This window comes from Coloeus monedula (genome assembly GCF_965178545.1).
Source record: "Coloeus monedula genome assembly, chromosome: 15".
Taxonomy (NCBI): domain Eukaryota; kingdom Metazoa; phylum Chordata; class Aves; order Passeriformes; family Corvidae; genus Coloeus; species Coloeus monedula.
The window spans coordinates 17,056,673-17,084,554 of NC_138795.1; the positions used below are offsets into that span (position 1 = coordinate 17,056,673).

A 27,882-nucleotide genomic window follows, 5' to 3' on the forward strand; every position below is an offset into this window, starting at 1 on the left:
TATTTGGATCCCAAAGGAAAGTTTCATGTAGTTCCATGAATATGGAAGTTCCAGTTCTGTGTGTTTCTTCCCATTTTTTGAGTGATGGCTGCTGTAGAAATGCTTACTCTCCTGACTTGGGTGAAATTAGGATCTCAAAAATCCTCTATGACTAAGTCCTCAGAGTAAACACTGTAGGTTCTGTGCTAAGTAAGGTTGCAACGAAAAATTTTGAAATCGCAGTCAGAGAATGGAGAGCAATGCAGACTTTTTCAGGGTAGTCTGATGTGCGGGTATAAGGACCATCCCTGCAGTGTCAGATTCGGCGATCAGAGCAACTGTTCACCAGTAGTTTCCCTAGACTGTAACACTGTTTTGATCTGTTAAAAGGCTAAGAAAAGAGTTCTTCAAACACAAGTACTATAAAAACTTTGTGGGAGAGTTTGTGCTTCCTGACTTATGCAATAAAACTCGTGGTATTCCACACATAATATTAAGGGAGATTTATAATCATGTTATATTGCCACAGTAAAAAAAATCTTTCCTTGTGGTGGAAATAACAGAACCACGGGAGGCGTGTTGCTTCTGCCTGGTCGTCATCGTCTGGAGGATCAAACAGAGATCAGCAAGAGAAAATCAATGTGTCTCTGGCTACTGAGCCATCCCGCCCAGGTGCCCGCGGGCAAGACAGGACGAGCAGCGCTCGGTGCCTGCAGTGCGGGGAGGAGGCTGCGGGCGCCGCTGTTGACCGAGAGGAGCGAGAGGAAGCTCGGAGCGCTGCAGCCCCGCCCGCTGCGGATCGGCTCGATCGGTTGCTCGCTCCCAAGCGACAGGCTCGGCGGCGGGCGGTCTGCGGTCGTCCTCTCTCTGCGGAACCGGGCTGCGCGAGGCGGAGGGGACGGCCGGGAGCAGCTCGGTGCAGGAGCTCGGATCGCTAGGTGGGAGCTGATCGCGGTGTTGCGGTGCCGGCGGTGCCGCGGCGGAGATGTGCGCGGCGGGGAGGCGCTGGGGCCGGCGGCAGCGAGCTCTGCTCTGGGCCGTCCTGCTGGCAGCGTGGGAGGCGGCGTGGGGGCAGCTGCGCTACTCGGTGCCCGAGGAGATGCCCAAGGGCTCGTTCGTGGGCGACGTGGCCAAGGACCTGGGGCTGCAGCTGCCGGAGATCAGCGAACGCGGCGTCCGCATTGTGTCTGAAGGTAGGACGCAGTATTTCGCTGTGCACGGGAAGACGGGACATTTAGTGACGGCAGAGAGGATCGACAGAGAGCAGCTGTGCCGGCTGGTGGAGACATGCGTGCTGCGCTGTGAGCTGATAGTGGAGGGAGAGATGAAGTTTTATGAAATCGAAGTGGAAATCACGGACATTAATGACAATGCGCCGAGCTTCCGAGAGGCAGAAATAGAACTTAGAATGAGCGAGACAACAGCCCCGGGGTCGCGGTTTCCCCTTGCCGAGGCTCACGATCCCGACTCGGGCCGGAATTCCCTGCAGAGCTACGAGCTGAGCGGCGACGAGCACTTCTCGCTGGCCGTGCAGGCGGGCCCCGGCGGCGATCAGCGTCCCGAGCTGGTGCTGGCGAAGGGGCTGGACCGGGAGGAGGCGGCGTTTCACGAGCTGGTGCTGAGGGCGATTGACGGCGGCGATCCGGCACGGACGGGCACGGCTCGGATCCGTGTGGTGGTGCTGGACGCGAACGACAACGCGCCCGTGTTCAGCCAGGCGGAGTACACGGTGCGTGTGCCTGAGGACGTGCCCGTGGGCTCCACCCTCATTACTGTGACGGCCACGGACGCCGACGAGGGGCTGTACGGGCAGGTGAAATACTCGTTGAAAAAAGTGTCAGACATAGCATTGGATATTTTCCATCTGGATTATGAGACTGGAGAGATCACGCTATTGCGAAGCCTGGACTTTGAGGACGGCAACTACCATGAACTGGAGGTGCAGGCACATGATGGTGGAGGACTTTCTGATACGACCAAAATTACGATCACCGTGACAGACGTCAATGACAACATGCCAGAGATATCGGTGAGGTCGGCGATTAGCGAAATCTCTGAGGACGCCCCATCGGGAACTGTGGTTGCCCTGCTGCACGTGAGGGACCGTGACTCTGGGGCGAATGGCGAGGTGCGCTGCTCGCTCGACAGGGACGTCCCGTTCCGGCTGCAGAGCTCCCACGGCAGCTATTACAGCGTGGTGACAACGAGAGAGCTGGACCGGGAGCAGGTGTCAGAGTACAACGTGACGGTGCGGGCGGCCGACGGCGGGTCGCCGGCGCTGCAGAGCAGCGCGGTGCTGGCGCTGCGGGTGCTGGACGTGAACGACAACGCGCCGGTGTTCGCGCAGGAGCGCTACAGCGCGCGGCTGGCGGAGAACAACGCGGCGGGCGCGCTGGTGCTGACGGTGCGCGCGACGGACGCGGACTGGGGGCAGAACGCGCGCGTGCGGTACCGGCTGTGGGAGGGGCGGGTGCGGGGCGCGCCGCTGTCGTCGTACGTGTCGGTGCAGGCGGAGACGGGCGCGCTGTACGCGCTGCGCTCCTTCGACTACGAGGAGGTGCGCGAGCTGGAGCTGTGGGTGCGTGCGGAGGACGGCGGCGCGCCGGCGCTGAGCAGCAACGTGTCGGTGCGGCTGCTGATCGTGGACGAGAACGACAACGCGCCGCAGGTGCTCTACCCGCCCGCGGCTCCGCCTGGGGCATCGGGCAAGGGGGGCTGGTCGGGCGTGGAGCTGGCGCCGCGCTCGTCGGAGCCCGGCGCGCTGGTGGCCAAGGTGGTGGCGGTGGACGCGGACGCGGGTCAGAACGCGTGGCTGTCGTACGAGCTGGCCAAGGCGACGGAGCCGGGGCTGTTCCGCGTGGGGCTGCACAGCGGCGAGGTGCGCACGGCGCGCTTGCCGCTGGCCCGCGACGCGGCGCGCCAGAGCCTGGTGGTGGTGGTGAAGGACCACGGGCGGCCGGCGCTGTCGGCCACGGCCACGCTGAGCGTGGTGCTGGCCGAGAGCGTGGCCGAGCTGCTGGCCGAGCTGGGCAGCGCGGCCGAGGCGGCGGCGCCGGGCGAGCCGGCCGGCAGCCTGACGCGCTGGCTCGTGCTGGCCGTGGCCGCCGTGTCCTGCCTGTTCGTCGCCTTCCTGCTGCTGCTGCTGGCGCTGCGCCTGCGCCGCTGGCGCCGCGAGCAGCTGCTGGCGGCCGACAGCGGCGTCTTGCGCGGCGTGCCGGTCTCGCACTTCGTGGGCATCGACGGCGTGCGCGCCTTCCTGCAGTCCTACTCGCACGAGGTGTCGCTCACGGCCGACTCGCGCAAGAGCCAGCTGCGCTTCTCGGGCGGCAGCTGCTGCGACACCCTGCCGGCCCGGCCGCCGCCCGACGAGCCCGCGCCGCTGCTCGGGCAGGAGGATATTGCCGGCTCCCGCCCCGCGGATCCCGCCCCGCCCTCGGTGAGTTTGTGGGGCCGAATTCTGTGTGAGATGCTTCCGTCTGCTGCTCCTCTGTTCTTTCTTGCCCTGTTCTGTGTCTTGAGTAGGGACGATTTGCAGAGAAGGAAGTTCATGGGCACGCTCTGTTCTGGTGCTTCTTTCTGCGGGGAGGTGGGCGTGGAGTTAGTGGTCAACCTTGAAGATGTTAGGTGAGGTAGGAGAAGGGAGGGTGCTCTTGGCTGGAGCTGTGTTCTTTGTTTTTAAGATGTTGCATTTCGTTTCTCGTTTTTTTTTTCCCCCCTGACAAGCATAATTCCTCTCAGCATTACGTATTCTCAATGGATGTGTTGCATTAAATGCAAGTGGAATTTACTCTGTTTGCAAGGTCAGGTGTTTCCCAGACAGCACCTGTGCACGAGCAGGTTAAAGTTCTTTTGAAACCGCACTTACTGGCCCCGTGTGTAACATCACTTTAAAGTTTGAGAATCATGTACCTTCCAAGTTACCCGTGTTCTGAAGGAGGATGATGGTTTCCTGGAGCATTTACTGTGATGACTGGGTCCTTATCAGAGCTGGATATCGCTTATGCACTTGAGAGTGTATTATTTAATTCGTAGCACACATTTCTTTTGGGCGTCAGTGCTGTGATTGTTCTCAGATAAGGAGAGGTTGTGTGCACCGCTTTTCTTTCAGAAGTGTCTGACTGCAAAGGTAGCTTTCCTGTTGCATAATGTCTGGTCAGGGTGAAAACTCTCTCTGTGCAGGGGCAGTGCAGATTAAAAGTTTGCTGCGGTTTAATTTTAAAAATCTAAAAGGTGTAGATGGTGTAGAAACTCAGTTTGTTGTAGTACTTACGTGAGACTCACAGTCGTGGTTGTTTGCCTATTCCATTTTTTACTCCACAAAAAAATTACATTGAGGAACTGTGGCCATGGACTTTGCTGTGAGCTGCTGCGTGAGAGTTGTGTGGGCTTTCTATCCCCTAAATACCCTTCTCGTGTACCTACTACTGTTGGGATAATATGAAATGTCAGGCTATTGAACCTTGCAGAGAAATGCAACTCCCCTTCCTGGTAAATGTACATGGGCTGGCGGTGGTGGATGTTAAAGATATTTTGGATGTCAGCTGGGGTTTTGATTACATGTTCTTGCAAATTATGAGGGTCAGAGAACACCATGTACATTGTGCAAGGCTGGAGACAAGAGTCCTGTGAGCTGAGGTCTGTTGAAACAGGAGGGACGTGGTTTGCTCTTTTCCATGTTCAATGTTCAGCCATACCATTGTGCAACGTGATTTTCTTCTTCCCTGGTAAATTTGTCCTAACAGATCTTACTCCAGCTGTGTGGAGAGCCGTGGGAGCTTCCTCCTGTGTGTTTGGAGGTTGTTGTGTTTTTTTTAAACAAATGGTTTAATTAGGTACTTATGGCAGGTGCCATCAAGGGAACTCTGTGTTTAGACAACTCTCTATTCATCACCTCTCGAGTACCTGAACTCGGTGCCTAACCTTCGTGCCATCATCATCAAGAGTATATGTTGACACCCTCCTTTCTGCAGGTGTAAACTTCTTGCCTTGCTCGTTTTAATGGAAGTGTTTTCTTAAATTGTTACTGGAAGAAATTCTTATGCTTGTCACAGGTTGAGAAGTCAGATATTTTTCATGGCAATGGGAAGCTGTCTGAGGAGATTTTCTTTTGGTGGACCCTCTCTGGAAATGTTTAACAACTCTGATAATTCTGTGAGCTGTGAAGGGATTGAGGAGAGACTTGTTAAGAATTAATGTTGGAGACAAGGCATGTGTCTTGTTGATTCCCAGTGTTTATTCATGACCTTCTGAAAATTGTCTAAAGGTGTCTTTATTTTTTATGATATTGCATCATTTGGACTCCAAGTGCCAGGTTGTGTGTTCACCATTTAGGTTTTCTGTTTCATGATGTTTTCTGTGAATGGGAATTCTTGGGCACAGATGGAGACCTTGCATTCAGAGTAGGAGAATGATACACCCTACAAAGAACGCATGTGCTGGATAAAGATGGTGTTACCTTTGAGTGATACTTTGATGACTGGATCGCGAATTGAGCTGCCAATGTCTTATAGCCTTTACAACAATTCCGAATTGCTGAAATTATTGCAATGAGCAGAAAACTCGCTGTGCATGCATTTGTGTTGTGATCCTTGGGATCTGAGAAGTCGTGAGTGCAGCTTTTCTTTTCATGATGCTGTGTGATGACGGAGAGAAGTCTACCCAGAGACAGGGCCAGTGCAGGAGTTTACTGCGGTATGGTTTGAAAGGGATGAAGGAAATGTATAAATTTCCATTTTTCCTAGTAGTTAGATGAGGCCCTCACCTGTGGTTCCAAGGATTTTCCTTTTTTCGTGGTCCAACGATCTGACTGTGGCTGGGGTGTGTGTTTCGAGGTCCTGTGCAAGGCTCATGTGTACTTGGTACACGACAGTTTCCTTCGTTGTGTACCTGCTATGACTGACAGAATCGGAATTATGGATTTATACATTCTGGTGGTTTCAGAAGTGGAGTGTTGTCTAAATACCCAGCCCAAGTTGGGTGTGTCTGCGCACTTAGAATGCATTGTGAGTAGGCTGAGAGCCTGGCTTCGATCCAGGAAATAGGTGTGCCAAAGGGGTATTGTTTGGAAAGTAGTTAGATTTCATGTCTGGTGTCCAGGCCTGTGCCATTTTTTCCCTGTGATGTTTCACTGAAAGTAAATGACATTCATGCAGCAATAATGAACCACGATGCTCGGATAGGACAGTTTGTATTTCCAATATGAAACATCTTTTATTCGGTTCTATGAAAGACTCAAAAATGACTTTGCACTTTCTCACTGTCAGGTTCTCAAGTATGGAACGCAAAAGAAAGAATTTCCATGAATCAGAAAAGAATAATAAGTGTTATTCTATCTTAGCGTAGAGTCCTAAACATTGCTTTAGGGTGATCTCTTTCTCAGGTTAATTTGTCCCATGTAAGGGAAGCAGAATTCAAGATACCTGATGGAGAGCTGAAAGGCTCCAAAAATCATCCCTTTTTATAATATAGATTCTTGCTTTTACACCATGATTTTATCAAGATCAGCTGAGTTCTTTTCCGTACTGCTCTGCCCTGAATTCTTGCGTGTGACTCTTCTGTATGACTCAAGGAGACGACTTAAAAACACCCAAGAGCGTATCTCCGTTAAAAAGGACCTCGGAATCCCAGAGAGCCAGTGCTGCTGCGCTCGCTGTTTGCAATCGAGGAGAGACCCCAGACTTGGCGCAGCCGCCGGGCCCCGCGCAAAGCCGGGCCCCCTTGAGCGCGGCCATCCGGCGGCTGCAGTGGCGTCGCGGCGCCTCCGGGTGCCGCTGTTGGCCGCCAACGAGCGGTGCTGGAGCCGCCGCCGCCGCCGCGTCCTGCCCCCGCAGGCTGCTCGCTCGCCCGGCGCCGGCCAGAGCGGCAGCGGCACGGGCAGCAGCGGCGGCGGCGGCGGCGAGAGACGGCGCTGGGCGGGGAGCAGCGGCGTCCGAGGCGGGCAGAGCGGGCTCGCTGCGCTGCGGCGGCCCCTGCGCTGTGTGGCGAGAGCGGCTGGAAGGGAGGCAGGGCGGCGGCAGGAGGCAGGAGCGCGGCGAGCGCTGGCGAGAGAGAATGGCGGTGAGGCGGCGGCAGAGGCGCGCTGCGGGCTGTGGGCGAGCGCTGGTGGCCGCGGTGCTGCTGTGCCTGTGGTGCCGGGCGGCGGCGGAGCGGGTCCGCTACTCCATGGCCGAGGAGCTGGGCAGAGGCTCGCTCGTGGGGCCGCTGGCGCGGGACCTGGGGCTCAGCGCGGACGAGCTGCCGGCGCGCAAGCTGCAGGTGGCGTCTGCCGGCAGAAAGCAGCTGAAATACTTCACGGTGAGCGAGGAAAACGGGAACCTGTACGTGAATGAGAGGCTGGATCGGGAGGAGATGTGCGGCGAGGCGGCGTCCTGCTCTGTCAGCTTCGAGGCGCTGGTGCACAATCCGCTGAACGTTTTCCACATTGAAGTGGACATTGAGGACGTGAATGACAACTCCCCAGCCTTCAGGAAGGCTGCTCTGGAGCTCGAGATTGGTGAATGGACGCTTCCCGGTGCTCGCTTTCCGCTGGAGACGGCCCGAGATGCGGACGTGGGAAGGAACTCGCTGCTGACTTACCAGCTCAGCAGCAACCCGTCCTTCTCTCTGGCCTTAAAGGAGAGACCCGACGGAACCATGCAGCCGGAATTAGTCCTAGAGAAAGCGTTGGACCGAGAGAAGCAGAGCTCCTTTGAGCTGGTGCTTACGGCCGTGGATGGGGGGGATCCCGTGAGGTCCGGGACTGTCCAGGTTCGGGTCAATGTGACGGACGCCAATGACAACCCACCCGTATTCAGCAAAAGCATCTACGAGGCACGAGTGGCGGAGAATCTGCCGGCGGGGTCGCTGGTGCTGTGGGTGGTGGCCACGGATGCGGACGCGGGCACCAATGGGCGGGTGTCCTACTCCTTTGGCAATGTCCCGGACGTAGTTCTCGCGCTGTTCGCTGTTGACAGCGAGAGCGGGGAGATCAGGACGGCGGGTCCCCTCGATTACGAGGAGAAAAATAAATACATCTTCGGTCTCGAGGCGAGAGACGGTGGGGGTTTGGTATCACATTGCAACGTGCAGATAGACGTCACGGACGAGAACGACAACGCGCCCGAGATCACCATTCTGTCCCTCTCGAGCCCCGTGCCCGAGGACGCGCCGGTTGGCACCGTAGTGGCCGTGCTGAATGTAAACGACCCGGACTCCGGTGAGAACGGTCAGGTGTCGTGCGAGCTGTCGGGCGAGGCGCCGCTGTCCATCGTGGCGTCTTCGGGCGGCTCGTACAAGGTGGTGACGGCGAGCGCGCTGGACCGCGAGGAGGCGTCCGAGCACCGCGTGACGGTGGTGGCCCGGGACCGGGGCAGGCCGGCGCTGTGGAGCAGCAGGGAGCTGGTGCTGGAGGTGTCGGACGTGAACGACAACGCGCCGGTGTTCGAGGAGGCGGCGTACAGCGCGTACGTGGCGGAGAACAACGCGGCGGGCGCGCTGGTGGTGCGCGTGCAGGCGCGGGACGCGGACGCGGGCGCCAACGGGCGCGTGAGCTACTGGCTGGCGGGCGGCAGCGCGGGCGCGGCGGCGCTGGTGTCGGTGGAGGCGCGGAGCGGCGCGCTGTACGCGCAGCGCTCCTTGGACTACGAGCAGTGCCGCGAGTTGGCGGTGGCGGTGCGGGCGCAGGACGGCGGCTCGCCGGCGCGCAGCTCCACGGCCACGGTGCGCGTGTTCGTGCTGGACCGCAACGACAACGCGCCGCGGGTGCTGTGGCCGGCGGCGGGGGCGGGTGGCGCGGCGGCGGGAGGCGTGGCCCCGGCGGCGGCGGCGCCGTTCGAGGTGGTGCCGCGCTCGGCCGAGGCCGGCTACCTGGTGGCCAAGGTGGTGGCGGTGGACGCGGACGCGGGGCGCAACGCGTGGCTGTCGTACGAGCTGGTGCAGGCGTCGGAGCCGGCGCTGTTCCGCGTGGGGCTGCACAGCGGCGAGGTGCGCACGGCGCGGGCCGTGTCCGAGAGGGACGCGGCCAAGCAGCGTGTGGTGGCCGTGGTGAAGGACCACGGGCAGCCGGCGCTGTCGGCCACGGCCACGCTGCACGTGGTGCTGGCCGAGAGCTTGCAGGAGGCGCTGCCGGAGCTGAGCGAGCGGGCGGCGGGCGCCGAGGCGGCGGCGGGCGAGCTGCAGTTCTACCTGGTGCTGGCGCTGGCGCTGCTGTCGGCGCTTTTGGTGCTGAGCGTGGCGCTGGCCGTGCTGGCGCGGCTGCGGCGGGCCGGGCCGCCCGCCGTGCTGCGCTGCCTGGGCGCGCAGCGCTTCTCGGTGGCCGGCGCCGCCTTCCCGGCCGACTTCTGCGAGGGCACCTTGCCCTACTCCTACAACCTGTGCGTGGCGGCGCCGGCGCGCGCCGTGCCCGAGGCCGCTTGGCCGCCGCCGCCGGTGCCCATCCTGTCTGCGGAGGAGCTTCTGGGCGGGGATTCCTGCGAGAAGCCGAGCCCGAGCAGCAGCGCCGCTGTTGGAGAGCCTCCCGCGGAATCTGATGTAGCGCAGGTTTGTAAGCTCGCATTGTCTTTCTCTTCGAACCTTTCCTTCCTAGGGGCGTGCAGCAGTCTGTTCTTTGGCTTCCTTTTTCGTTTGGGATGGCTCGTTCTAGTCTGTGTTTCAATGAATCCCTGTAAGAGTCTAATCCACTATTTATTGTCAGCCGGCGTCACGAACGGCCACTTTTTTTGTGTCATGATCTGATGATAAGACAAGGGTCAGTGAATTGGCTCTTACCTTTCAGCTTGTGCGTAGTAGAATTGTACAGGATTGGTGATGCTGTGATTGTTGTTTTTCTTCATTTTCCACTTAGAACAGGCAGGCAGAGACAGCAGCTTTTCTATTATCACATGGTGAGGTTCTATCTTCGAAACTTGTTGTCTGAATCGCTGAGAGTTTCTAATGATGAAGGCAAATTTTTAATATATAGAAAGAGATTCCTTTATTGACGCTCGGTATTTGAGATTTTTTTTTTCTGAGCTCTCGTACTTGATCCACCCCTGAGTAACAGCTGTAGAACCAACCTCTTCATTTACTGCTCTTTTGGTGTTTCACTGCAAAAGGGACGTGCATATGCATGACTTAGTTGTAAAAGTGTCAGGTCATTAATTTATAATGAATGCTCCTCCCCTTTTCCGTCCCCTCTTACATCTTTTGAGGGACGGTAGCTGCATAAATGCCAGGCTTCCGTGAACAGATGAAATAAGCATGGTCTGTGTCACTTCCTGCCTCATCAGTTGTCACACGTGTAGGGGAGGATTTTACCATTCAGCTTGTGTTTTCCAAAATGTTTCGTATGTACAGTAGCTCTTCTTTTGTTCTATCATATGTTGAGGTTCCCTTGGAAAATTTTGTCTACAAAGCTAGGGTTGTCTGAAATGTTAAGAGTTATCAAAGTTCTAGGCGTATCCTTACTCCATAACATAAGATCTGGTAATTCTACACGATGGGCTCAGGATAACGGAGTGGATGTTTCCTCCTTCCTGATCTATATGTCTCATAGCCAAGTACTGAGACTTCGATGGCTACTCAGTAATACCCCGTTGGTTAATGGGTGTACTCCAAAGCGAACATACGTGTGTCTGATGGAAGTTCAGCTGTGTGCGATCCCATGCTTTGCTGGAAGGCGGCTGCAGAAATGACAGCTTTAGTCCAGCTGGACTGAACACAACGTCTCGGTGGCGACTGTCCCCTCCCCTCTCTCACGGGCGAGCTGCCCGTGGGCAAGGCAGGGCGGGCATTGCTCGGCAGCGCTCGGTGCCTGCAGTGCCGGCAGGAGGCTGCGGGCGCCGCTGTTGACCGAGAGGAGCGAGAGGAAGCTCGGAGCGCTGCAGCCCCGCCCGCTGCGGACCCGCTGGCTCGGTTGTTCCCTGTCAGGCTCGGCGGCGGGCGGTCTGCGAGCGTCCCCGCGGTGCGGAGCAGCGCTACAACCAGAAGGAAGGACCGGCGGCAGCAGCCGGGAGCTCTGAGCCGGGATCTGAGTTAAACAGGGAGACGGACCGGCAGTCGGAGGCGGGGAAAAGACGGCGGTGTTGCGGTGCCGCGGCGGAGATGTGCGCGGCGGGGAGGCGCTGGGGCCGGCGGCAGCGAGCTCTGCTCTGGGCCGTCCTGCTGGCGGCGTGGGAGGCGGCGTGGGGGCAGCTGCGCTACTCGGTGCCCGAGGAGATGCCCAAGGGCTCGTTCGTGGGCGACGTGGCCAAGGACCTGCGGCTGCAGCTGCCGGCGCTCCGAGACCGCGGCGTCCGCATTGTCTCTGAAGGTAGGACGCAGTATTTTGCTCTGCACGGGAAGACGGGACATTTAGTGACGGCAGAGAGGATCGACAGAGAGCAGCTGTGCGAGAGTGTGCAGCAATGCGTGCTGCGCTGTGAGCTGATAGTGGAGGGGGAGATGAAGTTTTATGAAATAGAAGTGGAAATCACGGACATTAACGACAATGCGCCGAGCTTCAAAGAAATTGATCTGGAAGAGAGAATAAGTGAGACTACAGCCCTGGGGTCGCGGTTTCCCCTGGCTGAGGCTCAGGACCGGGATTCAGGCCGGAATTCCCTGCAGAGCTACGAGCTGAGCGGCGACGAGCACTTCTCGCTGGCCGTGCAGGCGGGCCCCGGCGGCGATCAGCGTCCCGAGCTGGTGCTGGCGAAGGCGCTGGATCGGGAGGAGGCGGCGTTTCACGAGCTGGTGCTGAGGGCGATTGACGGCGGCGATCCGGCACGGACGGGCACAGCTCGGATCCGTGTGACAGTGGTGGACGCGAACGACAACGCGCCCGTGTTCAGCCAGGCGGAGTACACGGTGCGTGTGCCCGAGGATGTGCCCGTGGGCTCCACCCTCGTTACCGTCACGGCCACGGACGCCGACGAGGGGCTGTATGGACACGTGAAATACTCGTTTAAGAAAATCACCGAGAAAGCCTCGAAGATATTCCATTTGGACTCTGAGACTGGAGAGACCACTCTTTTGCAGAGCCTGGACTTCGAAGAAGGCGACTCGTACGAACTTGAGGTGCAGGCACGGGATGGCGGAGGCCTTTCTGACATGACAAAAGTCACGATCACGGTCACAGACATAAATGATAACGCGCCCAAGATTTCAGTGAGGTCGGCACTAAATGAGATTTCTGAGGACGCCCCATCGGGAACTGTGGTTGCCCTGCTGCACGTTCAGGACCGTGACTCTGGGGCGAATGGCGAGGTGCGCTGCTCAGTCGACGGGGACGTCCCGTTCCGGCTGCAGAGCTCCCACGGCAGCTACTACAGCGTGGTGACAGCGAGAGAGCTGGACCGGGAGCAGGTGTCAGAGTACAACGTGACGGTGCGGGCGGCCGACGGCGGGTCGCCGGCGCTGCAGAGCAGCGCGGTGCTGGCGCTGCGGGTGCTGGACGTGAACGACAACGCGCCGGTGTTCGCGCAGGAGCGCTACAGCGCGCGGCTGGCGGAGAACAACGCGGCGGGCGCGCTGGTGCTGACGGTGCGCGCGACGGACGCGGACTGGGGGCAGAACGCGCGCGTGCGGTACCGGCTGTGGGAGGGGCGGGTGCGGGGCGCGCCGCTGTCGTCGTACGTGTCGGTGCAGGCGGAGACGGGCGCGCTGTACGCGCTGCGCTCCTTCGACTACGAGGAGGTGCGCGAGCTGGAGCTGTGGGTGCGTGCGGAGGACGGCGGCGCGCCGGCGCTGAGCAGCAACGTGTCGGTGCGGCTGCTGATCGTGGACGAGAACGACAACGCGCCGCAGGTGCTCTACCCGCCCGCGGCTCCGCCTGGGGCATCGGGCAAGGGGGGCTGGTCGGGCGTGGAGCTGGCGCCGCGCTCGTCGGAGCCCGGCGCGCTGGTGGCCAAGGTGGTGGCGGTGGACGCGGACGCGGGTCAGAACGCGTGGCTGTCGTACGAGCTGGCCAAGGCGACGGAGCCGGGGCTGTTCCGCGTGGGGCTGCACAGCGGCGAGGTGCGCACGGCGCGCTTGCCGCTGGCCCGCGACGCGGCGCGCCAGAGCCTGGTGGTGGTGGTGAAGGACCACGGGCGGCCGGCGCTGTCGGCCACGGCCACGCTGAGCGTGGTGCTGGCCGAGAGCGTGGCCGAGCTGCTGGCCGAGCTGGGCAGCGCGGCCGAGGCGGCGGCGCCGGGCGAGCCGGCCGGCAGCCTGACGCGCTGGCTCGTGCTGGCCGTGGCCGCCGTGTCCTGCCTGTTCGTCGCCTTCCTGCTGCTGCTGCTGGCGCTGCGCCTGCGCCGCTGGCGCCGCGAGCAGCTGCTGGCGGCCGACAGCGGCGTCTTGCGCGGCGTGCCGGTCTCGCACTTCGTGGGCATCGACGGCGTGCGCGCCTTCCTGCAGTCCTACTCGCACGAGGTGTCGCTCACGGCCGACTCGCGCAAGAGCCAGCTGCGCTTCTCGGGCGGCAGCTGCTGCGACACCCTGCCGGCCCGGCCGCCGCCCGACGAGCCCGCGCCGCTGCTCGGGCAGGAGGATATTGCCGGCTCCCGCCCCGCGGATCCCGCCGCTCCCTCGGTGAGTTCCTCTGGTCGGACTCTGGCATCGACGCTTTCTTCTGCTGCTTCCCTGTCCTTTCCCCCTGTGGTCTCTCTCCTGAGTAGGGAAATATTCGTACATGTAAGGCAAACCCTCGGTGAGCGATGCGCTGGTGCCTCTTGCTGCGGGGAGGTGGACTTACAGTCAGATCTCCGTCCTATGGTTTGTGGGCGTTTCAGGACAATTGAGGCTCTTCCCTGCTGGAATTTTTGTTTTAGATATTTTGTTTTTATGAATCCAGGTTTTTTTACTTCCGGTTATCTTGCCAGTCTTAGCTCTGCTGATCTGCTGTATTGCATTGTAAAGAAGTGGAAGTTCGCATTGTTACCAGTGTCAGCTCTGTTCTCCACAGCACATGTTCTTGAATAGGATGACAGAGAGAACATTTGTGTTTCCATCTAGAAATCTCAAGTTAGCGATAATATTTTTATTTTGGATGCAATATTACATATTACAGGACTTTCCCCCCCCCCCCCCCCCAATCATTATTTGCTCTAGGGTATAGTACCACCTGATCTTATATTTTTAAATTTTTTTTTTGTCGTTTAAAACAGAGTATGAACTACACTGTAGTATGGATTTTTAACAGTGGCACTTTTCTCAAATCTGTCTTTGGTATACTTAATAATCACTCCCTGTATTCCTTTCCTTTTCTTTTAAGAGTATTTAGAATAAATGTAAGCCACTGCTGGGAATTGAACGTGGACCAGTGTTTGCCTGCTTGGTGTTGGGTCTGTTACATTTTTTACGTGTGGAAGTGCCTCATAGAACCTGCTCCTCATCCAGGAGTTGCAGCAGTGTCATCTTTGTGCAGCACTGTGTGTTTTCCAGGAGACCATTCCTAGGCATTCTTCGAGTTTGCTGGTGGGAATTTCTTTGGTTGAGTAAAAAGTGAGCTTCACATTCGGGAGTGAGTAGAGATGGTGAAAGAGGAGCACAATTGTTGCTGATGTTGTTAAATCTAAAATAGATGTGTTAGCACTGGTTTGTCACCTTGGTGGTGAGTCATCGTTGTGCTCCTGTGAAGATGGAGTCGAAGAGCTGGATATTCCCAGAAGGAATGTTCAGACCAGAGACAATGTGCCCCTTTTTATATCTTCAAACTATGGGTGAATATCTAGAAATTAGAGGGTATTGTCGATGTTTCTGCTGAGGTGCGTTACAGACGGCACGGCATTGCAAGGAATGTCGAGATGCACTGGTGGGAGGGGTTGTTCGTTTGTGCTTTTTACATCGCCTTAAGTCTTGTTTTGTATCGTTTTCTCTCGTGTAGCGGCGCTTGATCTTTCCATGCCAAGTGTTTAAAATCGATGCGGTGCATGAGCAAGAGAGTAGCGTACATTTTAATGTGTTACTGGTTAGAAAGGTTGTTTTTGCCTCCTGTGCTCCTTGGCAGCCGGTGAGCACAATCCAGAGTTACTGCACCTGGAGTGATTTAGTGACAATGACCTTGTTGTCCACGAGAAGCCTCTTCTGCCAAACAAAAGTTGATATCCGAGGGATTGTTACTGCTCTATGGGCAATTTTCGTCTACTTTACTCTTCGTCCTTTTGCCTTTTTCAGAGAGGTGTAAACACAGGTGGTGCTGTAGCCGAGGGTGTAGCGACAGTAGGTCCTAATGTGCCTAAAGCCGATGTTAATTTCTTGATCCCAGAGTTGCTCACAGGTTTGGACTATTAGACATACACAGGTATTTTCATCGTCAACAATTTATTGGTTGAAGGTTTTTTCAAAAGTCAATCATCCGTTTTTGTATTTATTACAGTTTTCTTGCAACACAGAGTTTTCAATTAACGTTTATTATTTGAAAGCTTGGAAGCTGTGTATTAATGTAATAAAACAAAGGGTGAGGAAGGGCGTAATTCTGCCTAAATACTTTCTCACTATGGGCAGGTGTCCTTCCCCCAGCTGAAGCAGACTGTGGCTGCTTCTTGTTGTGGAGGAAGAGCCCGTTCTCACAGCAATGTTGTTTTCTAATAACTGCTACAGCAGAAAAAACTTGTGAGATAAAAACTGAGTCTTGTAGTTTATATCTTTCTTTCTTTTGAGGCAGTGGCAAGAGTGGCATAACCGGGAACTGAGTTATCCCCAGGACCCTGTGAATGGGCACAGTAGTAATCCATGGAGTTATTTCTCGAGCAGTAGAACTGTTAGGAAAACCTGCTGTACCCATAGTTTTCCAAATCCTGGTTTGTGTAGCGCCTGAAATGATTCAGCTGATCATAACGTGCCCTGCTCTCTACACCGTCACGAAACAAGAATTGTTGGCTTGCGGAGAGTTTTGTATCCCGTGATTTCCTTTGGCTGTTGCAGAGAGGTGGTGTCAGTACCAACAGGCCCTGAGGTGGATCAAGTGTTTTTTCATAGGCGTTGCTCTCAAGAGTGTTTTATCATTGCCGTTTTCAGACCATCCCACGCCGGGAGCGTCAAAGGACACGTCACGTTTCTGCCTTGGATAAACTACCTTCTCTAGTTTTGCCCTTCTAAAATTTCTTTTTGTGACTTTTTTGTCGTCTTTTTTTCTCGAATTCTCTGTCCTGGGAAAGGTAGCAACAGGTCATGTATGCCTCGGGCGTCACCACAGAGGAGTAATAAGTCTCTTTTTTATGATTCTCTGAGTAGCACATTGGTAACTGAAGTATCCTGGGAGCATGGATACCTTTTTAATCCCATCCACATCTTAGATCTACATACTTAACGTCGTTCACTGAAAAAGCTTTTTGAAGAAATGCTTTACCGGGCCATTCTTCCCAGTTCTAGGTCAAGAAGTTGTGGTAATCTCCTGGATTTGTAAAACTGGGAGCATGGAAGGATAATGCTGTTCCAGAGAATAAGACTTGCCATTTTCCCCCAGTCTCAGCCTCTCTGAGAGGGATATAAAATACAAGGAATATAAAAAAGAATTTCCAGAAAGAAAATGGCAGTCCTGGTGCTTCTCTTCTCAAGTATTCTGTAGACGTTGCTTCAAAGAGATGGTAGAAATGAAATAAAAGAGCTGGGACAGGAACAATAGAAGGGATTGCTATCTGCAAGGCATTTGCTGCACAGTGTACCTGCTTACACTTACCCGTACTCACCTGGGCTCCCTCGTATGAAGTCTGCGTGATCCTCCACTACTCGGTAACACGTTCCCCAGCCAGACTCTGCATTTTCGCTTCTGAACAGAGCTCCTAGATTCCCCGTTTCGTGGGTATGAGGAAACTCGCCAAATTGAACGCTGACTCGGCCTTTCGGTAGCTGACGGAGGTGAACCACAAACGGTGCGGCCCGCGGCGAGAACCCCTTGAGCGCGGCCATCCGGCGGCTGCAGTGGCGTCGCGGCGCCTCCGGGTGCCGCTGTTGGCCGCCAACGAGCGGTGCTGGAGCCGCCGCCGCCGCCGCGTCCTGCCCCCGCAGGCTGCTCGCTCGCCCGGCGCCGGCCAGAGCGGCAGCGGCACGGGCAGCAGCGGCGGCGGCGGCGGCGAGAGACGGCGCTGGGCGGGGAGCAGCGGCGTCCGAGGCGGGCAGAGCGGGCTCGCTGCGCTGCGGCGGCCCCTGCGCTGTGTGGCGAGAGCGGCTGGAAGGGAGGCAGGGCGGCGGCAGGAGGCAGGAGCGCGGCGAGCGCTGGCGAGAGAGAATGGCGGTGAGGCGGCGGCAGAGGCGCGCTGCGGGCTGTGGGCGAGCGCTGGTGGCCGCGGTGCTGCTGTGCCTGTGGTGCCGGGCGGCGGCGGAGCGGGTCCGCTACTCCATGGCCGAGGAGCTGGGCAGAGGCTCGCTCGTGGGGCCGCTGGCGCGGGACCTGGGGCTCAGCGCGGACGAGCTGCCGGCGCGCAAGCTGCAGGTGGCGTCTGCCGGCAGAAAGCAGCTGAAATACTTCACTGTGAATGAGGAAAACGGGAACCTGTACGTGAATGAGAGGCTGGATCGGGAGGAGATGTGCGGCGAGTCGGCGTCCTGCTCTGTCAGCTTCGAGGCGCTGGTGCACAACCCGCTGAACGTTTTCCGCGTCGAGGTGTCCATTGAGGACGTGAATGACAATGCGCCGCGCTTTCTGCAAGAAAATTTCCAGCTTGAGATCAACGAGTTGACTTCTCCCGGCGCCCGATTTGCCGTGGGTGTGGCTGAGGACGCGGACGTAGGCAGCAACTCACTGAAAGGCTACGAGTTGGAGGCCAACAGCTATTTCGCGGTGGAGGTGAAGGAGACCCAGGACGGCAGCAAATTCGCAGAGTTGGTGCTGCGCCGTGCACTGGACCGGGAGAACGAGCCGCGTCTGCGTCTGATGCTGACTGCGCTGGATGGCGGAGACCCGCCCAGGACTGGCACCGCCCAGCTCTGGATCAACGTCACCGACGCCAATGACAACCCACCCGTGTTTGCTCAGGACCGGTACCGCGCCAGCCTGCGCGAGGACGCGCCTCCGGGATTGGTTGTACTGAACGTCTCCGCCTCCGATGCAGACGCCGGCACCAATGCCCACATCACCTACAGTTTCGGGAAAATGTCGGCGAAGGTGCTTCAGAAGTTCGTGGTGGATGCGCAGAGCGGAATGATCACGCTGAAAGAGGCTTTGGACTTCGAGGACACGCGAGGCTACGTGTTGCTAGTGGAGGCGAAGGACGGTGGTGGTCTGGTGGCGCACTGCAAGGTGGAGGTGGAGGTGGTGGACGTGAATGACAACGCGCCCGAGATCACCATTCTGTCCCTGTCGAGCCCTGTGCCTGAAGACTCGCCAGCTGGCACCGTGGTGGCCCTCTTGAACGTGAACGACCCGGACTCCGGCAAGAACGGTCAGGTGTCCTGCGAGCTGTCGGGCGAGGCGCCGCTGTCCATCGTGCCGTCGTCGGGCGGCTCGTACAAGGTGGTGACGGCGAGCGCGCTGGACCGCGAGGAGGCGTCCGAGCACCGCGTGACGGTGGTGGCCCGGGACCGGGGCAGGCCGGCGCTGTGGAGCAGCAGGGAGCTGGTGCTGGAGGTGTCGGACGTGAACGACAACGCGCCGGTGTTCGAGGAGGCGGCGTACAGCGCGTACGTGGCGGAGAACAACGCGGCGGGCGCGCTGGTGGTGCGCGTGCAGGCGCGGGACGCGGACGCGGGCGCCAACGGGCGCGTGAGCTACTGGCTGGCGGGCGGCAGCGCGGGCGCGGCGGCGCTGGTGTCGGTGGAGGCGCGGAGCGGCGCGCTGTACGCGCAGCGCTCCTTGGACTACGAGCAGTGCCGCGAGTTGGCGGTGGCGGTGCGGGCGCAGGACGGCGGCTCGCCGGCGCGCAGCTCCACGGCCACGGTGCGCGTGTTCGTGCTGGACCGCAACGACAACGCGCCGCGGGTGCTGTGGCCGGCGGCGGGGGCGGGTGGCGCGGCGGCGGGAGGCGTGGCCCCGGCGGCGGCGGCGCCGTTCGAGGTGGTGCCGCGCTCGGCCGAGGCCGGCTACCTGGTGGCCAAGGTGGTGGCGGTGGACGCGGACGCGGGGCGCAACGCGTGGCTGTCGTACGAGCTGGTGCAGGCGTCGGAGCCGGCGCTGTTCCGCGTGGGGCTGCACAGCGGCGAGGTGCGCACGGCGCGGGCCGTGTCCGAGAGGGACGCGGCCAAGCAGCGTGTGGTGGCCGTGGTGAAGGACCACGGGCAGCCGGCGCTGTCGGCCACGGCCACGCTGCACGTGGTGCTGGCCGAGAGCTTGCAGGAGGCGCTGCCGGAGGTCAGCGACAGAGACGTTGTGTCCGAGCTGACGTCTGATCTGAACCTCATTCTTGTTGTGTCGCTCTCCGTCGTGTCCTTGTTATTCGTTTCCACGGTCATTTTTGTTTTTTTCTTTAAATGGCGACGGTCCAAGAGCCCTCCCATTTTTATAACTTCTGATAAGGAACTCTATTCCACCCTGGGCTCAAAAGCACCGTACAACTACTGCAGCAGCACTCTGCCCTTTCCCTATTCTTACGAGGTGTGTTTAGCCTCCGAGTCGGGGCAGAAAGACTTCACGTTCCTGAGACCAGGGACGGCAGCCTTGTCTGCCCGTCTCCTGTCCGGTGACCCAGGCTCAGGCACTCATTCCGGGAAGGACCCTCCTAGCCCCGGGAGCTCGGCACAGGTGAGCTTCTGTCCTATGGTCCCTCTCTGTGGGTTTTTGTGAATCTTTTTTTCCTCTGTTCTGCTGTCGATGATCAGCGGGAGACCGGCAACGTCCCGGCGCACCGCTCAATAGCTCAGGGGTATGGGGGTGTGACTGAGTGTGTATGTGAGATCTTGGCTCATCCTTTTGACCTGCCAACTCTTATCCGCAAATTTCTGATTTCCCCCGAGGAGCAACGCAATATTGTCAGTACTTCTGTCTGTCCTGGAGAAGGACAGACAGGTGCGAGTTTTACCGAACCGGAGTGATGAGGTGGACTCGGGGTGGAGCGGGAAAAAAGGTGTGGTGGAGTTGGAAGCTGAGACAACCCTTTCGCCTTGGGCTAGTGACCTCTAATTTTCTCAGCCACATTTGGGAGCTTTCATGTGATAACGATGTGTGATCAGTCCTGGCGTGTTTACTCAGTGGGGGCAGCCACGCTGTAGCTCTCTCTCTTTTTGGCAAGCTCAGTTCTTGCGTGCTCTGAACCCCTTTAACATAAAGTGTTGTGTACACCCGTAATTTAACTTTCCCCCTTCGTTTGTAGAGCCGGATCTGGTGCTTCAGTGTAGCTCCAAGCCTGGAGTCCAGATGAAGGAGCTTTTTGTTCCCTGCTGACACCGGCTTGTCTGGACCCTCAGCAGAGTCGAGAAAAATGCCGAAGTGAGCGGCTCGGGCTGGGATTTGGCTTGAACCAGTCCCCGAAGAAATTCGTGGTGCAGGGGAAGGCGTCTTCCCCTCAGCTGTCGTACTTTTCCACTCTTCTCCCTCCAAACGGCACTTTCAGGCGCTCTGAAGCATCGTCTGCAATATTTAGGCTTGTCGTCCAGGTGGAGGAGACATAATGTCTCCAGATTAATTGGAATATGGTAGATGGAAATGTTCTGTCTTTCGTGCTTTTCCTGAGGTCTCTTTTCTGCTCATCTCTCTGCTGCTTGGCCATCCCGCTACTGCTGGCATTAAAGGGACAAGGTACTCTGGTACGGGTGCACTCATAGGAAGGGAAATGACTTGAGAACTGCGGTACCCACGTTAGAGGAATTGTTCCGTATACTGCGTTTAGAAAAAACACGAAATGGGCAGTGATGGAAGAAAAGGATTCAGAACTTACAGTGGTTGGAAAAAGGATTTAGGATTTATTTCAAAGAAAGTAAGTCTGAAGATTATTTCAAGATTTGTGTGGAAGAGAGCTGTGGATATTCTTGGTTTTAGATTCTATGTAAGAAAGAAAGATAATTGGGATTTGGTTGTCTGTGAGAAAAAGAGGTGCTTTGGGAACATTAGATGACTAACATTGTTTTTTATCAGTGTGAACCCTTTTATCACATTCTCTGGACAGACGATAAGAACGATTAATAGCGCTGATAAAGATTATCTTTTGGCAACAATCAGGAGAAAAAGAAATAGCTGAACATGTAGATAGGACAGATTGCGCCGACTCTTTTGATGTTGCCGAGTCTTCATGTAAGCGCAGAGATGCTGCGTCTCTGGGTGCATCCCATGTGCTCACGGCAGCTTTTAGGATTGTGTGGGGCGAGGACACGCAGGCAGAGTCGAGATTCCGCTCGCTCTAGCGAATATCGTTGTCCAGCAGTGGTGCGGGTGGTTTGCAGCCCCTACACAACGAGCTCAGCCACCACAATTAGCGGGGTAACAAATAACCCGCCGCAAGTTTCCGAGCCAGTTCTGCAAAGGCTTTGAGGACCTCCGTAAGTGAATGAACGCGTGGGCGCTGGTTTCCAGTCTGGTTTTTCCCAGACTTCGCCATCGCTTCTTTACCAGTCTCGGCTGTGGGATGACACCTGGGCGCTGCGTCACAGCCCGGTTTTCACAGGGTTCCTGGCGCTCCCTTATCAAGCTTCCTCATCCCCTTTCCATTATCCCGTGACAGCCGAGCAGTTGTGGGGGTGACAGACGATGAACGCCGAAATTTCGGTCATTTTATCCTTATGCGTGCGTGAAAAGTGAGAAAACCCGATGTAACACGAGTCGTTGGTGACAGCACCAACAACCCAAAGGCAGGAAATGGCTGATTTTCGACCAGGCACTGCCGGTGCTGTGACCTGCCAGGCTGTTGCTGCGCGGCAACGGGATCCGTTCCCACCCCGGTGAACCTGCACCGCAGGTCGCAGAGCGTGATTTCCCTGAGTCTGGCTGATGGAAAAAAGTACCGGGGAGCACGCTGAGAGATAACGAGAGCAGGAGGGCGTATTAAACCGAGATTTATGCGGTTTGTAGAGGAAGATGCCTGCTGGGATAGTGGTGGCAGTGGGGATCCCGCAGGAGGGGCGATGCTCCTGGAAATGCTGCGGCGGGAGCCGCCCCGCGGCGACACTCTGTGTTGCGGCCGGAGGAGCTGCTCATAACTCGGCAGCCCCAAATCAGTGTCGCTTTGCCGGCTACGCTGCTTTGGTGGCACACTGAGCGGCGACGTCGCGACGCCTTAAAAGGGGCTTCCTCCCAGGAAGGGGCTGGCCAAGCATTTGGGTGGGAGGACCGGCATCCTGAAGGTCCTGAGCGACACTGGGAGCTGGCGCGGTGGTGCCGGCTCTCCCTGCAACCCTCCGTGCCCCTGATGACCCTCCCCACTCATCCTCCCGCCCTCTCCACCTCCCCTTCTTACTCCCGCTGCCTCATTCCAACGAGGTGTTCCCGGGACACACACCCCAAACACCCCACGTCTCCGTATCGCCCCTTTTGGCGTCACTATTTCTGCCATCCTTTCCACCTTCCTGCCCGCACACGCAGTCCCTGTGCCCGATCTGCCGTGCCTCTGCCACGGCTCCCCCCGCCCGGCTGTTCTCACAGCGAGGTTTCTCGCAGGGCTGCGCTCTCCCGTCAGGTTCTGCCCGCTCGAGCCCCGCTGTCCTCGGGCCGAGGTCGCCGCGCTCCCTCCGGCGGGGCTCGGCGGCGGCGGGGCTCCGGCGCCCTGCGCTCTGTGCAGTTATTGGACGGGACTCTGTGTGCCGCTGTCGGCCAATGATGGAGCGGGGGGGAACTGGCGGCCCGGCCCCGCTCGGAGCCGGGATGAGGCGCAGACGGTCTCAGAGAGACTCTGGGAGTGAGTCACCGCCGAGCCCGCCGAGCAATGCCCGGCTCCCCGCCGCCGCCGCCGCTTCCCGGGGCCGCTGGGCAGCGGCATGACGGGGCGAGCTGAGAGTTTCTAGCCGGGGCGGGGGGGCGAAGCGGAGAGCGCGGCCGTCCTGTGCGATGAACGGCGTTGCTGTAAGGAGCCGCGGGGTGACGACGGGGCAGGTATTGAGCCTCTTGCTTTTGTTCGGCGTTTCCGACTGGGTTTCCGCCGCGATTCGCTATGCGATCCCCGAGGAGGCGCGGAGAGGCTCCGCGGTGGGGAATGTGGTAGCCGACCTGGCGCTGGACCTCGGGCGGCTGCCGGGACGCCGATTGCGGGTGGTGTCCGGCGGCAATAAGAAGTACTTCGGGGTGGATCTGACGAGCGGGGCGCTGCTGGTGAACGAGAGGATAGACCGGGAGGAGCTCTGCGGCGCGCTCTCTCCCTGCTCCCTCAGCTTTGAGATCGTGGTGGAAAACCCGCTCGAGCTGTACAGCGGCACCGTAGAGATCCAGGACATCAATGACAACGACCCGGTTTTTCCCAGCAGCCAGGCGAGGCTGGAAATCAGTGAGTCGGTGGCTGCCGGAGCGCGCTTCCCGCTAGAGAGCGCGCAAGACCCCGATGTGGGAATTAACTCTTTGCAGACCTACCAGCTCAGCGCCAACCCGAACTTTGCGCTCGACGTGCAGACGAGGGTGGATGGCAGCAAGTACGCGGAACTGGTGCTAGAGAAGGAGCTGGACAGGGAGGAGCAAAGGGAGCTGAATTTGGTCTTGACTGCGCTGGATGGAGGCAGCCCGCCACGGTCGGCCCAAGTGCAGATCCACATTGACGTTGTAGATGCCAACGATAATGCCCCGGTCTTCAACCAGTCCACTTATAAGGCGAGTGTGAGGGAGAACACGCCCAGCGGTACCCTGGTCGCCAGGATCAGTGCGTACGATCTGGATGATGGGCCCAATGGAGACATCGTCTACTCCTTCAGTAGCCACACCCCCGCCAAGGTACGAGAACTCTTTGCTCTGGACTCAGCCACAGGGGAGTTGAGGGTCAAGGGACAGCTGGACTATGAGGAAACGAAGCTGTACGAGATTTACTTACAAGCTAAAGACAAGGGAGCCGTTCCTGGTGTGGCTCATTGCAAAGTGCTGGTAGAAGTCGTGGATGTGAATGACAATGCTCCAGAGGTGAAAGTGACTTCTGTGTACAGCCCTGTGCCTGAAGATGCAGCCCCAGGGACGGTCGTAGCTCTGCTGAGTGTAACAGACTTGGACTCCCATGACAACGGCCTGGTGAACTGTTTTATTTCCCCTGGGATCCCCTTCATGCTCAGCTCCTCCCTCAAAAATTACTACACATTGAAAACAGAAGGAGCTCTGGACCGGGAAAAGGCAGCAGAGTATAATATCACTATCACAGCCAAGGACTCGGGCTCACCACCCTTGTCTGCAGTAAAACACATCCTGGTGCAGGTGTCAGATGTCAATGACAACGCACCCAAGTTGTCCCAGGACTCCTATGATGTCTATGTTCTGGAGAACAACGTGCCCGGCATCCCCATCCTTAATGTGAGCGCCACAGATCCGGACCTCGGGCGCAATGCCCACCTCTCCTATTCCCTTTTGCAGGGTGACCCCACTTTTGGCCACCTCTTCTCCATCAACCGGGAGAATGGCACCCTCTACCTGCTCACCTCCCTGGACCATGAGGACCAGGTGGAGTTCAGCATGATGGTGCAGGTCCAGGACGGTGGCTTTCCGCCTCTGGCCACTAATGTCTCAGTCAGTGTGTTTGTCACTGACCTCAATGACAATGCCCCAACGGTGCTGTACCCTCATCCCAACACCACCGCCCCCTACACTGATGTGGTGGCACCAGGCACTCCTGCCGGGCACATGGTCACCAAGGTGGTGGCGGTGGATGCGGATGCAGGGTACAATGCCTGGATCTCCTATACCCTATTGCAGGCCACTGACCCCAGTCTCTTCTCGGTTGGGCTGCACAATGGGGAGATCTTCACAGCCCGCCAGCTCCGCGAGGATGAAGCTCCCGAGCACACCTTAGTCATCCTGCTGAAAGACCATGGGGAGCCTGTGCTGTCCACCAGTGCCACTATCTCCATCTCTGTGGCCGAGATGGTCAAGGAGGTGCTCACTGACCTCACTGATGTGGCGCCTGCCAATGATCCCAGGAGACATGTGACTTTCTATCTCATCCTGGCTGTGATTTTGGTGTCAGCAGCCTTCTTCATCACCATGTTGTCCGTGGGCATCTTCAAGTGCTACAAGTGGAGGCAGTCAAAGGAGCTGTACAACAGCTCCAGGAGTACCACGTACAGGACACCAGGGCCTTTCCACCACATTGATGCCGTGCGGGGTGGCTTCACGCCACCCAGCTTCTACCACCAGGTCTATCTCACCACGGACTCTCGCCAGAGTGATCTCCTGTGTAAAAAGCCCTTCACTTCCAGCCCCTTAGGGAGCCGCCAGGGCACCATAAGGAATGGTGAGCCAGGGCTGTACCACCAGATTGTGGGCACCGCCAGCCGGCTCCCCACACCTGCTGAGGTAATGTAGCGCCTTCCTTGGCATGTCCCAGCGCTGGGCAGAGCCACGGTTCATTTGTGCCGTATGCGTGTGGTTGCATTTTGGGGTTGGGAGGGACATCCAGTCATGCCATGCCCCTAAAGAGTTCAGCTACAGCTGAACAGGTGTTGTTTGGAGTCAAATGAGCCATCCTGAGGGTTGATGACTTCTGCACTGTGGTGAGCAGGATCAAGTGAGTCAGTCTGTTCACGTTGGCAAACATAGGTCTTTTGGATGCAGTTTTGGGTACGCCTTGCATGAGTAACCGGTGGAGGCTGAGGTCAGCTTGAAACCACTTGTTAATCCTTGGCACCAAGTTTGTTGTTAATGGTATTTCCTTCCCTTTGCAAAAGGAGAGCCAAGGGGAGCACTTGCACTGCGGGGGAACGTAATCTCTGCGCGTCATGACTTGGTGGGGGCTGGAGAGGTGGTGGTGCAGATGGGGCTGGGAGCTGGGCATCGGCGTGTCGCCTCTCACAGTGCAGCACCCAAAGCTGAAGGATGATGCTGGTTCCTGTGTTTGACAGACCGTGGTCACAGAGCAGTCCCTCCCATCTGTGCCACTCCTCATGTTTGACTCCTGAATGGCTCCGGTTTTCTTTCCATGGAAGTTCTGTGATGCTGTTTGCTTTGGGGGAGGGGGTGGGATTGCAGGCTGCCCCAGTTGCTTGCAGGGCTCCGCTGAGTTGGACTTTGGCTCTGAGCAGGGTGGTGAGTCCTTCACTCAGATGTTGTACAAAAACCCTATTAGAAGCTCTGCATGATTTGTAATCTGCTGTCTCTGGGTGATGTCTGATGTCCTGACGGCACAAACTGCAGGCTGGAAGGTGTTTGCGCATGGCAGCAGCTTCTGTGCTTCTCCCCCGATGGGAATTGTGCTGCTTAATTTGAAAGCTCTCAATTACAGGAAAGCTTCAATCTTCAGAGGTGAGGCCAGGTAGTGGATCCAGTGGAGGGGGGGTGTGGATCTGGTGAATTTCCAAGGTCGTTGGTGCTGGTAATTTTTCCTTCCTGGGAGGCAGTGGGTAGGAGTGATCGGTTCCTCAGAGCAGAAGGAAGTGAGGTGCAGCGGAAGCTGTTCATGGGTGTGAGGCTGCGTGTGCCGCCTGCTCAGTGTGGCCAAATCACAGATGGAGGCAGAAACCTCTCAGAACTATTTTATGCCTTTTTTTTTCCCCCCTGCTTGCGTCACTGCTCAGACTCAGCACTTCTGATTTGTGGCAGGTGAGAATGGCTGCAGCAGCTGCAGGAGCAAGTGTTCCTCTGCATTGTGTTCCTCTGCAGCTGAGGGCTGTGCTATGGCTGGGGACAAGGATGTCTCCTCCACCAGGTCCTCACAAGATGCCTCTCTCTGGTGGTGAGGGCAATAAGTGATTTGAGAGTGGGGTGAAGGAAGGGCAGTGAGCCTGAACCCTAGCCATGACTCCCTCCTACTCCCCAGTAGGCACTGCAAAGGCACTGGCAGTGAGAAATCAGCTGGGCTGGCTCTGGGCCCTGCATTTTCAGTCTTTGTGGTGACAACAGACTGTGTCAAGCCTGCAAAGGCTTTACACCTCTTTGCTCTGCAGGACACAGCCAGCTCACAAAAGTGATGCTGTGGGGAGGGTGTTGGCCCTGTGTGTAGCAGGTGGCGTGGCCATGAGGGATCCTACCCTGCAGGACCTCCAGTGACACCTGAGTTGTGTGGCTTGGTGCTTTTCCACAGGGTGAGCTCTGACCCTGTGGAATAAGGAGCATCTCCTTCTCTATCCTAGACACCCCATACCCTTCCTGCCTTGTCACACTGTCCCCATCCCAGGCTTTGACAGACCCAAGCAGCAGCAGGACCCCCTGTGTAAAGCCCTTGCTCCCGGTCCTTGGGACGCTGAGCCACCTCGGGACACTGAGTGGATTCTCCCAGGCTATGTGGGCTTTGCAGGGGGGTTCTGCTGAGGCACTGCAGCAGCAGCAAACCCATTCCCAGGGGTGCAGCACCCTGGATTGCCAGTGGAAAGGTCTGTCACCCAGCTGTACTGTCTGGGGCCTGGACTGCGATGGGGACAGAGCACATTCCAGAGCCAAGGTTACTGTGACAGCTTCCTGCTGGTGGCACCATCAGGAGCCCTGGGGGAATGAGTATGTGCAAGCAGGAATTGGTCGCTCTCTGCTGGGAAATCCCTTGTCCAGTGTTTTTCTGCATTGTCTCTTTAAGAACGCCTTCTCCCCTGCTCCGGAGCCGGCAGTAGGTGGGACCCGGGCGGTCTTCTCACCATTCATAAGGTTCTTCCCAGTGTCTCTCCCTGACTGGCAGCAGGGTGGTCCCGCCTCACGGCTCTTAGAATAGGCAGAGAGGTGCTGCAGACCGGAGGGAGGACCCTCGACTGCAGCACCTTCACCGTCTCTGTTCTCGCCAGAGGGATGCTGTCCCTGTCACCGTCCACCGTGCCGGGCATGGGTGCCCTGAGCCTCCCTCACCTATTCCCCAGGTCCCTCTGGTGCCCAGGGGGTGGAGACGGGCAGGATCCCAGGCAGGAGCTGGGTCCCCTGCCTGCCACACCACTGCAGACCCCCACCCCCAGGGGCTGTGTGCACCCAGGGGAGGGTCAGGGTGGCCTTCAGGGCACCAAGGACAGAAGACAGAGAGGGTC

General features: G+C 57.7%; 3 protein-coding genes across 10 annotated transcripts in view; all 3 read left to right on the top strand.

Moving 5' to 3' along the window:
* LOC309578480 (protocadherin gamma-C5-like) overlaps positions 1-27,882 on the top strand; it is a gene marked incomplete at its 5' end in the record, with an annotated part of 214,695 nt that overhangs the window by 155,780 nt on the left and 31,033 nt on the right. Inside the window, 2 exons of one of the 8 annotated variants that reach the window (XM_082291154.1) lie at positions 11,038-12,825; positions 13,231-13,488. The exons of 4 other annotated variants lie outside the window; for them this stretch is intronic. In XM_082291154.1, coding sequence (XP_082147280.1) covers positions 11,038-12,825; positions 13,231-13,488 — 2,046 coding nt within the window. Of the gene's footprint in view, positions 1-964; positions 3,416-11,037; positions 13,489-22,779; positions 25,238-27,882 lie in introns of those variants that run through there. 3 more of the 8 variants (XM_082291155.1, XM_082291160.1, XM_082291159.1) reach the window with 3 other exon arrangements.
* On the top strand, positions 6,538-10,500 carry LOC309578649 (protocadherin gamma-B5-like; the record flags this gene model as incomplete). The annotated part of the gene is made up of 2 exons (XM_082291413.1): positions 6,538-9,499; positions 10,490-10,500. 2 exons carry the CDS (start codon positions 6,538-6,540, stop codon positions 10,498-10,500), a joined length of 2,973 nt encoding a protein of 990 aa, XP_082147539.1.
* Positions 17,126-21,168, top strand: LOC309578650 (protocadherin gamma-B5-like; the record flags this gene model as incomplete). The annotated part of the gene is made up of 3 exons (XM_082291414.1): positions 17,126-19,573; positions 19,651-19,837; positions 20,987-21,168. 3 exons carry the CDS (start codon positions 17,126-17,128, stop codon positions 21,166-21,168), a joined length of 2,817 nt encoding a protein of 938 aa, XP_082147540.1.